Here is a 13,358-nt window from a genome sequence, read left to right as displayed (position 1 = left end):
TAATTTGCCCCTGAGGGCCCCTTTCCTTTCCACTGCTACTGCAAACTATTCCCAACTCTTGGAACCTGCTCTGCCCTGTTGGGGAGACCCTCCTCGAATAGTGGGAACCTGTTCTGCATCACCTCACCTGCCTTCCTGAGCTGTTACAGCCCCTACAAAAGATGCTGTTTCGCCAATCTGCACTACCGCATGTGCCAGCATTGCAAGTACATTTGAGCACTAGGCTCCTCTCATTTTAGGGACTGGACTGCTTTTCAGTTAGACGTGTGATTACTGCAGAACTGCCTAAAGACTCTTTGCACTACCTGCTTCCTTCCCTTTTCTAGGTTGTGGACCAATTTTGTGCATTAAGCCTTTAGGCCACTTTGTCTTGTATATATGTATGTAGGTAGGATTGTATTGATCTAAAAGTATTACTGTGATTATTACTGTGTGTGGAACTTCAAAGGCCTTGAAGTAAATGCATTTGTATTTTTAATATATATATATATATATATATATATATATATATATATACACACACACATACACACACCTGACTGGGAGTGAAATGTCCTTTACTCTGTGTGCTCACTGAGGTCTTTCAGTCACCCTCACCCCTCCTAAGACCTAGTCTTGACCGCCGCCATTGCTACCTTGATTGGTCTGGCTTGTCCAGAAGGTTGCCCTGTTCCAGGAAACTAGGCTGGCCTCCTGAACCTCTACCCACCAGGTCAGAGCTCAGAAATCCGTCTTAACAACATGGTGTTTGGCCGGGTACCTTCATGGCTTGGAACAACAATGAAAATGCTGATCCATATCATTGTGTTCATCTTGCTGATCTTTTCTGTGTGCTAGTTAGGCCTCTAATGTTGTGCAAAAGCAGTTCCAAGTAGTACAGTGATGATGGCGACTATTGATGGTAAAAATAATTATAAAAGGTGCCTCAAAATACTCAGGAAGCACAAATACAAACAGGAGAGAGCAATTAACCTAAATACTGCATGGTAGCAATACACCACACTGGGGGTGAGGTAGACAATTATTATCATACCACTATTAAGAAATCCGAAGACCTTGAAAACTACAAAGAAGTATGGGTAGACCTGGATGGGGATGGCGGATGTATATATAGGACCTGTACTCCTGAGGGATATGCCAGGCGTGGGGGCAGCGGGGGCTAAGAAGCGTGTGCCGAGCATGGATGCCTATAAAGGGTAGCCTGCCTGGGAGGAAGCAGAGAGAAGGGCGATTGAACATAGAAATACTGGGGGGGGGGCATTTGTTACTGAAGGAGTAACGAAAGGGGGGAATGTTGGGAAGGATATAGTCCTACCCCACGCCCACAGGCATCGCCAAATAGAATAAACGTCATCACAGCCATGCAGGAAGAAGCCCCCTCCTACACTGTACGGATAAGGGCCAGAAACATAACAAAATAGGCGACTAACACCACCCATGCTTCGTCCTTAGGACTCCATTTTCTACCAGGCCTAAACGCCATCTTTCTATTAGGCCCAAAATCCATCTAACTATGAGGCTGCGGCACTTGCACCCCCAGCTCCTCTCACAGAGGGACCATGCCATTCACACTTTAGACAAGCTCCGCACGAGCCTTGTTCTCACGGAAGTCCATCTGTTCACTGTCCTTTCAATGTTACAATTTCCTAGTATCATTCTCGCACAGAATGCGCTCGGTGAAGAGCATGGGACAGAGACAGGCTGCAGCACAAATGCCCATCGTTCTCAATTAAACTGCCCGTGCCCCCTCACCCTCCACCCCGCTAGGCCAGAGCTCACCCGCCCCAACTTCACCATTCCTTTCATGATAAGCATCTAATCCCTTTTGCTTGGACCATTCCAGAACACCCACCCTAGGACTTATCTTAGGCAGCAATATATTCTCCCAAAATAACAACACGTCTGTTCATATCAGGAGGCACCAGAAGTATATGCAGTAAATCGAACCCCCAGGAGAGATACAGAGCGCATGAGGTGCAGTATCAATGAAGCCCTGAATGTAGATGTCGGCATGCCAATATATTATCCCTTCTTTACAAATAACCCCCTTGCATGTGATGTCCAGGTATTCACCATTACTCAATTCCTGTTGTTTAGCTTAGACAGTTAGAAATCTAACACCAGCTTGAACTGACCTTCCCTGCAGCGATGAGCCCAGCTGACCCACGTGCTACAAGATGGACTGAGGGAGTGACGACCAATAGGCGCCTGGCATCCCCTATGGAGCAGGCGCAACTATACGTTCCTCACCAACCAGCAACTTCGCAACTACCACCGTCTAAAATCGTCATCAATGACGCAATTGTCTTTCATAATGTGCTCCCTGTGCAATATTTGCCAGCGCGCTCTCGACCAGCAGAGTTCTTTGCTTGCATTTTACTATATTATATAAAACTTTGTTATCCTTGTAAAATTATCTCTTGGTCTCATTCCGACAGGGTGCATTCCCATTATTATTATTGCAATTATTTGGGACATGCGAATAAGGGACGTGCCTTCACCTGTCAAATGTGCCTAGTGCCTACCCATTTAAATGTACTCCCACTTTCTTCGGTAGAGATAGGAAAAGGGGAGCCTGATTATTGTCTATGGCCCTTCAGGCAATTCTGCAATATAATAAAGGGATAGGGCCAACTAGACCAGAGATGACAACTGACTATTGTTTAAATCAAAATAGTTTTCTGTTTATTATCCAAATACACATATCATGAAAAAAATCGGCTCCACAAACCAAATGCAATACATCCCTCCAAAAACCATTCATTCATAACTCATCCATACAATAATCATATTTGCAAAAATTAAATAAAACAAGGTGATACTTTGTATATACCACAAATAATAAATCAGACAATTATAAATTCAACACTCGATTGTTTTACAATGTGCCCCTCTGTTGGTATTCAGGGGTTTTTTGAAAACTGTTGTCAACATGTTTCGGTTAAGTTTTCTCACGAGGATGAGACAGTCCCCTCGTGTATTAACTTAGTGTTCAACCTTCTTCAGGACAGGAGAGCAATCGCCAATTTGGCGTTGCCTCTTGGTAAAAAACCAAAGGTAGGGGGGTGTGCGGCAAGGGAGCCTTAAATCTACAAGTAAAAAAGAATAAAATAAAAAATTGTCATCTCTGTGTTTACTCAACAAACTATTTACTTAGTATCTAAATACAGTTCTCTTAGTTAACTGTATATAACCTGCTAACCTCCTCTGAATCTTTCAGGGGCTGGCGAACCGGTGTGGTGAAATCGATCCCATGGTGAATGCTTCCAACAATGGCGCTTCACGTAATGGATGCCCTATAGTAAAAAGGACATGTGTGTTTTAAAATTCAGAAATGAGAACCTACTCAGGTCATTCACAAATAATGGGTTGGTACTCACTGTTATTCTCAAAAGGAAAATATTTTCTTTTTTCTTATTTCCAGTTCGAAAATAGTGCAAAATAATTCATTAAAGCAACTGCGTCTTTAAAAACGCCTGCGAAGGAGAAAACAAAGCATGTGAAACATGCATTAACTGCTATGTTTCAAAGAGACAGCAATCTGTCACTGTTAGGTAAACTCCAGCACAATCACGCTTTGAAAACACGGTCAAAATGTGCTATTGGTAGGATTTTCTGATGGTAGCAAAAATTGACATTACATGCTGTCAGATTTTCCTAACCCGTCACATTTTCCTACCTCTGCATAGCCTGTCAAATGTGCCTAGTGCCTATCCATTGAAATGTACTCCGACTTTCCTTGTACACGGTCAAAAAGTGCTATTGGTAGGTTTCTCTTCTAAGGCTAATTTCCCTTACCTATAGAGTCCCCCAGCAGTTTTGCTGTATTTGCGTAGCGACCCCCAAACATCGACTCCCTACCCTGGGGCTGACTACTGTTTCCCAGGGCATGTAAAGTCCCCATTGACTTTCCTAGTCAATAATTATGAACTAAACCAGTACAACCCAACTTAAAATTGAAGTACTGGAAAGAGTTAATAGTTTTTCTCTAGTGTTCATTTTCAAGGAGGTATCATACAGTCCCGCTCTCAAAAGTTTATGGCTGGTGGCAGTGGTTACTAACATAAATATTCGACCGCGAATATTTTCCTATGGGATTTTCCCATTGTTCGAGGCTACCACTTTTACCGACAGCCTCTAACATAACGCCGGTTTATTTTAATATTAACTTTAATCCGGTGTTTTTTTTTTTACTAGAACTTTAATAATATTTCTTTCTCGTGTCTTTCTCTGAAATCCTAACCCGGGTCGGGGATCCTTTGTTCGTCCTTTTGGCAGGCTTCTGCACAGAAGCCCTCCTTCCGGCGCAACAGAGTCTGGGATAGACAGGATGTGTGGGAGGGGGAATAGGCACCTTGGACAGGGTTGCCTACGCAACCCAAGTCGCACTCTGCCCCGATAGGCTGGGGGGTTCTCCCGCCAGGAGAGCCACCCCACTGTGTGAGTGACAGCTAGGCTGTATGAATGGGGGTCTTGCTGCATAAAAGCAGGGTCCTGAGGACTGGAGGACAAGACATCGCCACTGGAACTAAGAAACCGAAGAGGAGAGAAGCTGAAGACATCTGCAACGACTGAACCACCGGTGAAGCCCTGCTGCAGATCCTCAGCACTTTTCTCCAACGACTTGAGGAGATCTTCCTCTGCAAGAGTCTTCTTGCCTTGAGCTGGTGGGACCAACCAGTTCGCCAATCGCCTTCCAGGACCTGCCTTGGTCGAATCGCCAGTGCCCTGCACTCGGAGACCGGATAGCCAGGCACCCGTCCACGACAACCACGATTTAAAAGGAGCGTACCTTTTATTCGTTTTGGCAGCACCGCAGATGGCTTTATCCCTGGCCAGTGCAGTAACTCGAACCTTCCTCCACGACGAGAGCCTCTCTTCCTCTGCTGGATCACCCACACTGTTGGAACTGCCAGGAACTACTGCCACCGCAGGAGCCTCTTCCACTTTCAAGGTACATTGTTCCGCCAGGCCTCCCATTTCGTTGGGTATCGCTAAAGGTGTTTTAAATCCTTTACTTCCCTACTGGGTTGGCCACCACTATCATCTAACATTGTCTTTCACCTTCTGCAACCGCCTTTTCAAATTGTTAAACAAAGACTTGACTGAAGCTACTAGAACAGTTTGATCCTGGGCACATTGCCTTGTACTACTGACTCTGGCACAGGCCTATTGACTCTGGCTAAATCTGTTACAACTGCCTTCTCTAGATTGCTTCTCACCTAGAAATGTGTTGGTGCACCTAACTCTTATAACCACCTTTTCCTTCCCTCTTTTTAAAATTGTGAAGTGCCATTTTGCTCGGTTTTCACCTCAGTATTGAATATTCTATAGTACTGCCTTGCCTAACTTGTTCACAATCTACTTGGGAAGTGTTGCTGGTGTGTTCTAGAATCTAACCCTGTATAACTTGTCCTTTCCCTCCCTTTTGAGAAATTGATAGAGTGCCATTTCTGCTTGGTTTTCCTGTGCCGTTTTGCTCAGTTTTCACTCTTGCTCAAACTTGTCTACAATTTAAATAGGGAATTGTGTATACTTTTCTTGACTGATTTAACTTGCTTTAATAATAGTGATTTGTGTGTGAACATCAGAGTGTATAAAATAAATATATATATTCTTTTTGATACAAAGCTTTGGTCAGTGTTTCCTTGTTCCATAGTACTGTAGTCCTAATGTGTAAACCCTGAATACTGCTCATCTCCCTCTTGAGATATGTCTGACTGCTTAGCCACAGCTACCAACTAAATCTTTGTGGTACAGACTGATACCAAAAGGGGATTTTCGTGCATATACCTGTTGTCTTAAACTTCTGTAGTGCTCCCTAAGGGAACTGCACAGGATTCTGCCTAACAGTAGGATTTTCTGACAGGTAAAAAAAAAATGACATTATATGTTGTCAGATTTTCCTACCCTGTCACATTTTCCTACCTCTACATAGTCTGTCAAATGTGCCCAGTGCTTACCCATTGAAATGTACCCCCACTTTCCTTCTACACGGACAAATTGTGCTATTGGTAGGATTTTCTGACGGGCAGCAAAAAATGACATTATATGCTCTCAGATGCTCCATCCTATCACATTTTCCTACCTCTGCTTGAATTGTGAAATGTGCCTAGAGCCCTATCGGTAGGATTTTCTGACAGATAGCAAAAAATGACATTACACCGGCTGCAGACTCCAGAAGCGAAACACTGAGTATGTGTCTCATATAGGCCTGCAGGCCCACACAGTGTCAGGCCATGATGCCTTGGGACCCTCGTGCCAGCAAGGTGGCTAGGGTCTGCATGGTCTGGGTATGGCTCGCCTTGCCCCCACACAAAACCCCCTTGAGGCACTGGGCCTCTACAGTGCTGATGTCTATAGCACCCAGGGGGGCGATGTGATGCCAGTAGCCAGCCCCCATAATAGTATGTAGTCCGATCTAGTGCTTGGAATTGTTGGCCAAACCAGGCAGAGGTTGTGACAGCTGGATCAAGAGAGTGCAGTCTTTAAAACGAAGCCACAGTAGTACCACAATAGTCTATCAGAGCGTACTGCGTAGGGAAGGAGGTTAGGGGAAAATGCACTTGTGATTCTGGGATGTAGTAATTGCATTAGGGGCACGAAGTACATGGTCCAGTGGGTAGGGTGGCAATATGATTTCCTTCCACCGTACACCTTTCGAATATTGGATTTTCCCTTGGAGTAAGGTGACTAAACGTAACAGGGGTTGCAAAGAGAGCTGTGGATCACAACATGGACATATGGCGAAAAGATGCAATGGCAAAGGAGGGCGTGTTACATTCTTGACCAGACATGAGTTGGGAGTACAGCACACTTGACAAATGATGTGCTGAAACCGGAGTATAGGATATGATGGGGGGGCAGACAGAAAGTTAAGATTCCTCACCTCTCTCGTTCTGCAAGGGATCCATGTTGCGATGAGGACTGCGGTCCCGCCCAGCAGGCGGCCTGGATATGTAGTGTGCTCCGTGCTGAGTCTGCATAGACAGACAAGTGATCAAGCTCTGCAGCAACTGGTATTCAGTAGCCCCGCCCCATTACCACCTCTGTCTATTGACAGTGCCTGTTACCACAGGAAGCGACAAGGCGACGTAATGACGTCACGACACAACTCGCAAGGCACTGCATGTGCGCAACTACTGACCCGCCTCTTCTTTCGAGAGCGAGTTTCTAAGTGGATAGTCTTTTGTTTAGGTTTACGTAAAGGGGGAGGTGGAAGTAGAACAGATGAAACTCTCGAAGAAGAGAAACTTACGTTGGAGAGCCGGCGGGTTGATGGCATACAGTGCTTAAAGTGGTCGCTAGACAATTTAAATGATGGAGCTCTCCGAATGTGGGGTTTACCTACCGCTAATCTTTGTTACTCCTAGTACAACCCTTCCTCGTCACAGTATTTATCTATACGGTGTCCCACCTCCACCAGAAACCGTTCTCATTTTACCCTTGACGCCATACCCATTCTTTGGGGTTTTATCCCCCCTCCAACCCGACAGAATCCCAGTTAGGCATAAATAAGCCATTGCCCCATTCAGCCGTGTCAGAAGGGAGAGACAGGATGGAACTACTGTGACGAAGAAGAGTTGGACTCGGTGTAACGAAGATTACCTCTACGTCCCTCTTCATCTCCCATCCTTTATTTATAAGGTATACCAACTGCATGTGCTGAATAGACAGGAACACACAAGCCACACAGATATGCACACCCAGCACCCCTTTTATTAACTGACACACAGGAAATACCATAATGCACAGGGCATCAACCCCCAGTATTCTAGAGCAAAAGTCATAGCTCTCAACTCGCACGCTTTTGACGAGTGTCACCCGTCTAGAATCGGCTGACTGATCCTCCGAGCTCCATACATGTCCATACACTTCAATAGGCTCTGACCGCCCCCCAGAAATCGTGTGTTTTCACCCACCCTGATGACAAAAGGTTTAGAGCTTTGCAAAGACATATACCCCCCACCCTGTGAACGTTAAGGGAATAATGCATGCACGCAAGCACAGGGAGGGAGATTTTGTCAATGAAAGCGGGAGGAATGAATTTTCTCATAGGCTTGTATTGGGGTTAGAATTATTTTAGGTGGGAGAAAGGGAAAATTGCAATATTTCTAATTGAAAAATTGGGAGTCTTCTGTCTGGGTTGGCATGTGTCACGTTGACAGTTGTTACAGGGAGGTAGGAGGCTGGGCGGGGAAGTGACGTGGGTGGGCGGGGTATAGGCAGACTACGCTGTTTATTGAATAAAGACAGGCACATATGGAAAAGATCTTTGTCTGCTTTTGTGCTGCATAGCGCGGTGCATCCTGGGGCCCCGCGGAGGCTATTACAATGGCGTCAAGATAGGAAAGTGATTGTGCAGCATCACACATCGGGGTGAAGCAGGACACGCAGAGCAGCCGCCTCGAGGTGAGGAGCCTGCTGTCCCACGTGGTGCTGGAGGGAGCGAGCGCACGGAGAGGCCGTGCCGACTTGGGTGAGATGCGCACAGTGTTGTGGCACCCGGCCTCACCCCCCCTCTGAGCGCTCACCTTGGAACACAGAATTCTCCCAGGCTGCGACAGTGATTTGGCATAGAACATTCGCGGCAGAGCGCTTCAGAATCCTGAGCCACAGCAGTGACCCTGCCTCACACACGGTGAGGGGGACAAGGGAGGCGACTGGCAGATAGTGCTTGTGCCTAATATGGCGGCCATCATTGCACAACGCCACAACTCAAGAGCCCAAGGGACAGCGTGCATACCCTAACACGGTGCTCGTGCCTGACAGGCGGCCGTGGTTGCCACTGAATCATTGAAGGGACCAATCGCTCAGAGTCAAGGGAATATGTCGGCCCAAGATGGGGGCCGGGTGCCCAGGCCCTGGGGCCACAGTTACAGGAACAGGCCCCATACAGACTGCCAGACTCCCTGGCTGCCCAGGTGCCTTCGATGTCACAGACACAAGCAACATGGGGTCGCGGTGGGCCCGCTGGATAAGATATTTTGAACTGTGTATGGGGGCCATGGGGCCCATTGAAGATGGCAGGCAAAAATGTCTCCTCAAGCTGGCTGTAGGTCCAGCCACACGTGACATAATTGATGAGATGCCCGCTGACAGTATTGACTCTATTCAAGACTTAAAAGAGGCTTTATCTGCGTATTTCACCCCACACACTAATATGGATTACGAGCGCCACCTGTTTCATAGAACCAAATAGGAAAAAGGTGAGACCATGGATGGATATGTCATGAGAGTGAGAATCAAAATGAATCATTGTGACTTCACGAAATACTCAAATACGGTGGCCCTGAGATCTCAAATCACTGCAGGTTGTGAATCACAGACTTTCAGGTGGATACTGCTACAAAAATCCTGCACGTTGGATGAAATACTGACCCTGGCACGAGCTGAGAGAGCAGTTGACTCAGAGGTGGAAAGTTTCAACATCTCCACATCAGTGGACGCGATCCATCGACTCCAACAGGAGAGGACACCAGAGGAACCATTTTGTTACAAGTGTGGTTTTGAATACCCACACAAAGGCACGTGCCCCGCTATTGGTCAATGATGTGCCACGTGTGGAGAAGAGGGCCGTTTTAAATCAGTATGCAGATTCTTCAGGGAGAGAGCGAGAGAATCCCTCCCGAAATTCAGGCAAAGGGCCATGCCTCTGGTATCGCAATCATCGGGGACAACACTGCAACCCCCCAAGACATACCGACCCCGAACCAAAGGAGCAGGATTCGGGGGAGGAGAGACACAGACGAGATAGGAGAGTAAGGATGAGGTACGTCACCTGGATGAGACCGGAACGTAGATCCAGGCGACCTGTGCGCTACTTAGTAGAGCAATCTCCTTCTGAATCGAAGATCTGTTCATCTGGGAGTGATCAAAGGAAGAAAGTATATGTCTACCCGCTGGGGAACCCAGCAGCCACACAGCACAGTCCGACATTAATCGTAAAGCTCAACGAAAGACCCACAGAATGTCTTATTGACACCGGGTCTACGGTGAACGTAGTCAGTGAAAAAATATTCAAAGAAGTACTGCAAAGCCCGAAACTCATTCCTGCTACAGTTGACATCTATGCATATGCAGCCAAAACACTGCTGAAGTGCATAGGACAATTCGAAGGGTCGTGCAGCTACAAAGGACAAGAAAAGAGGGTACCCATACACATGCTGGCGACGGATAATCAGAGTGGCTGTGTACTCAGTTTCAAGGCGGCCATTGACATGGGTCTTATAGATGTCTTATACAAAATCATGGTCCATAGGTACATTGATCCCGTAGCAATGATTACAAATCTCTACCCCAATCTCTTCAAAGGGATTGGTAAACTCCGTAATAGACAAGTGAAGCTACACATTGATGACACAGTGTGCCCGGTAGCACAACACTACAGGGGCATACCGATAAATATAAAAAAAAAGTGGAAGACGAGCCACACAAGCTCCTGGAACAGTATATAATAGAGCCGCCCATGGGCCCCACAACTTGGGTGTCGCCCATTGTCCCAGTGCCTAAGAAAGGGTCCAACACAATCAGGCTGTGCGTTGACATGAGTAGGCCCAACCAGGCCAGCGCATGGCTCCACTCATCACCAACATGATTCACCTCCTGAATGGAGCCAGGGTCTTCTCGAAGTTGGACTTAAAGAAAGGATACCATCAGTTGGTGCTAAGCCCGGAAAGTAGAAACATCACAACTTTCGTCACCCATCTGGGGTTATACAGGCACAAGAGGCTGAGTTTTGGGGTCTCCTTGGCGGCAGATATATTTCAAGCCGAGGTTCATAAAGTGATTAAACAAACAAAGTAAAGGTGCGGGGGAGAGGTGCTCAGCCTTGGAACCTAGGCTGGAGATAGAGGACAAAAGAGAGTGTTTTCCTATTAGGAAAGCTTCGTCCCCTGCACACTATCTAAAAGGCCAAAGCCTAATGGTGATTAGAGAATCGTTAAAGATGGAAAGTCTTTTAAAGGCATTTCAGATATATATTCAAAATTTCACTAAATAATTAAATTTTGACAACTTGAAGGATAAATTCATAAGCAAGACGATTTATTATTCATACAAGATGGTAGGCCCAACGCGTTTCGAGTAGCAAACAACTCTTCATCAGGGGCATTTTTTCTTTAAGAATAACATTTCTATAAAGAAAAGAAACATTTTAAATTTAAACAATATAATATTTTTAGTCAATAAGCAATTTCAAAAGCAACAATTTCAAAACAACCTCAATTCAAGGACATCTCTGAGATACATGTCAACACACAGATCCTGGACTTAAAGTGTACAGTGCATAATTCAAATGGACTTAATTGTTTTAGAGTGTCTAACAGCCTTTAGAGTGAAACTATTATCAAAAATTGACAAAAACTTAAAACTCTTAATTTGAATCAAAACAGATACATTTTTCATCAAAACAGATAAATTTTTTCGTACAACCAGGTTATTACTGGTGCTAAATGCCTCTATATGCTATTCACGGAGAGAATAATTCAATGCTCTAAGTGTTTTTGAACAAAAATGGATAAACTGAAGTTGTCACATAAGGAACAATTATAGCTAGTTGTTCTTACCTATTTAAAATAGGCCAAAAAAGATGGAGTGTCTTGTATGGCCATAGATGAAAGTGTTCCTGAGATGATTTCGCAAAGTTTGTTCTTGACCGGTCATGAGATCTGGTCTAAGAAGCAATATTCAGATAAGGAGAAAGACGCTGTCTTAATTACAAGAATATGGGTATCTGGTTGTCATGTTTATGCATAAGTGAAAACACACTTACAAGTCTTTGGTTGAACAACTGGTCCAATGGTAGAGCTGACCAGTCAATGGTCACTGGATATCTTAATCTGGTAAACGGTTAATCGATGAAAACTAATCCAAATCAACTGTTTCCAAGAAGAGTAACCTAAAAAACCAAGGTGGTAGAGGTAAGTAAAGGGGAAACGGGGTATTTTTTTAGAAAAGCTGTCACGGACCAAGTAAAGGCTATGTGGCCAGAATGGAAATGGTTAGTCTCTTATTATGATTCTACATAAAAGTGTTTGGCAGAAGAAAAGCTTTATTCCCCAAAGTACCTGGCATAGAACAAGTTAAGGCTATGTGGCCAGATTGGAAATAGTAAGTATCTTATTTCGATTCTACATAACTAAGTGATACCAATAAAGTGGTAAAGTCCAAGTCAACTTACTTCTCTTCCTTTTTTACAGGTCCCAAAATGGAACAACATCCAGACCGGCGAAGGCTGTGGAGGCGTCTGCCATTTTGTGATGGAACTCGTCTTTATGTACCTTTCGGACAAGCTGACGTCATTCGCGCATGCGCGAGTGACGTCACTGTTGTTTATATATTGAGTGAGTAACGTTGTTCGCGCGTGCGCGTGCAACTAAAGGTGTCTATGTAATCAACATGGAATATTAGGCGATCAGGTGCTCCAAGGGGCATGTCGTCTTGTTACAGCTAGAAAATAAGTGGGAAACAATTCCAATGAAGGTGGAAAAGGTGCATGTCACATTATAGGTAATGACTCCAATTTAGTGACGTCAATCGCACATACGCGTTGTACGTCCACCAAGTTAAATCTCTATATGTGTGTTAAAACACTTAGAGGGGAGAATGAAGAAGATAAGCCAGTGATAGGTTTGGTGCAAATGGCTGTCTGTATTTTGACTAACGTCATGTTTACACGTTTGACTAAAAATACAAATTAAATTTTATCGGATGTAACTGTGAGGTCTTATTGACTGCTTTTCAAAGGTCCAGAGGACATGCTTGGGTAAGTGAGGGTGTTAAACCTAATGATAAGTAGAAAAACCTACATGGGCACATGGTCATAGATGCAAAATAGTCATGGAGTACCTGCCTGATTATTAATGGTTAAAGAAATGGATATTTTAGTGTCGACCATTATCCACATTTAAACATGTGATTGGCCTATTTGACAAATCTAGGACCTTGTGTAAACCATTATACACTTTTTATCATGTTGTGAACCTTTTTGACAAATATAGGCCATTGTGTTAGCACTACCCCCAATTGTATGGGTGTACAATCTAAAGCAAAAGCATCACTAAAAGCAGTTTCTTGAAGATGAAAATCACAAGTGAATTGACAGCAGATAATGTAACTAAAACACTCATATGCAAAGAAAATAAAGGTCTTTGTTCTAATATTCGATACCCCAGTAATGCTAGGGTATGTTTGATGGGAGAATCTATTTAAAAACAAAGAAGCAATAGTAACCTATAAGGTTTAAACTGGTAGCAGCAATTGGTTTACTTTCATGGATGTTAAAACTTTAAAGAAATGGTCCAAGGTAATAGTCCTCATTCATGCCTAGTGGTGTCATTGCGTCAAGCCGTTGGATC

At 44.7% G+C, this 13,358-nt stretch overlaps 1 protein-coding gene across 1 annotated transcript in view; it reads right to left on the bottom strand.

The window, feature by feature from the left end:
- FUNDC1 (FUN14 domain containing 1) overlaps positions 1-7,131 on the bottom strand; it is a 534,940-nt gene extending 527,809 nt beyond the window's left edge. Inside the window, exon 1 of the mRNA XM_069636500.1 lies at positions 6,890-7,131. Within this exon, the coding sequence (XP_069492601.1) occupies positions 6,890-6,986 (97 nt within the window). The 5' untranslated portion in view covers positions 6,987-7,131. The remainder of the gene's footprint in view (positions 1-6,889) is intronic.
- Between the last annotated feature and the right edge of the window lie 6,227 nt (positions 7,132-13,358).

This window comes from Ambystoma mexicanum, chromosome 7p (assembly GCF_040938575.1).
Source record: "Ambystoma mexicanum isolate Mex_15411 chromosome 7p, UKY_AmexF1_1, whole genome shotgun sequence".
Lineage (NCBI taxonomy): Eukaryota > Metazoa > Chordata > Amphibia > Caudata > Ambystomatidae > Ambystoma > Ambystoma mexicanum.
This window is presented reverse-complemented; position numbering and strand designations above follow the sequence as displayed.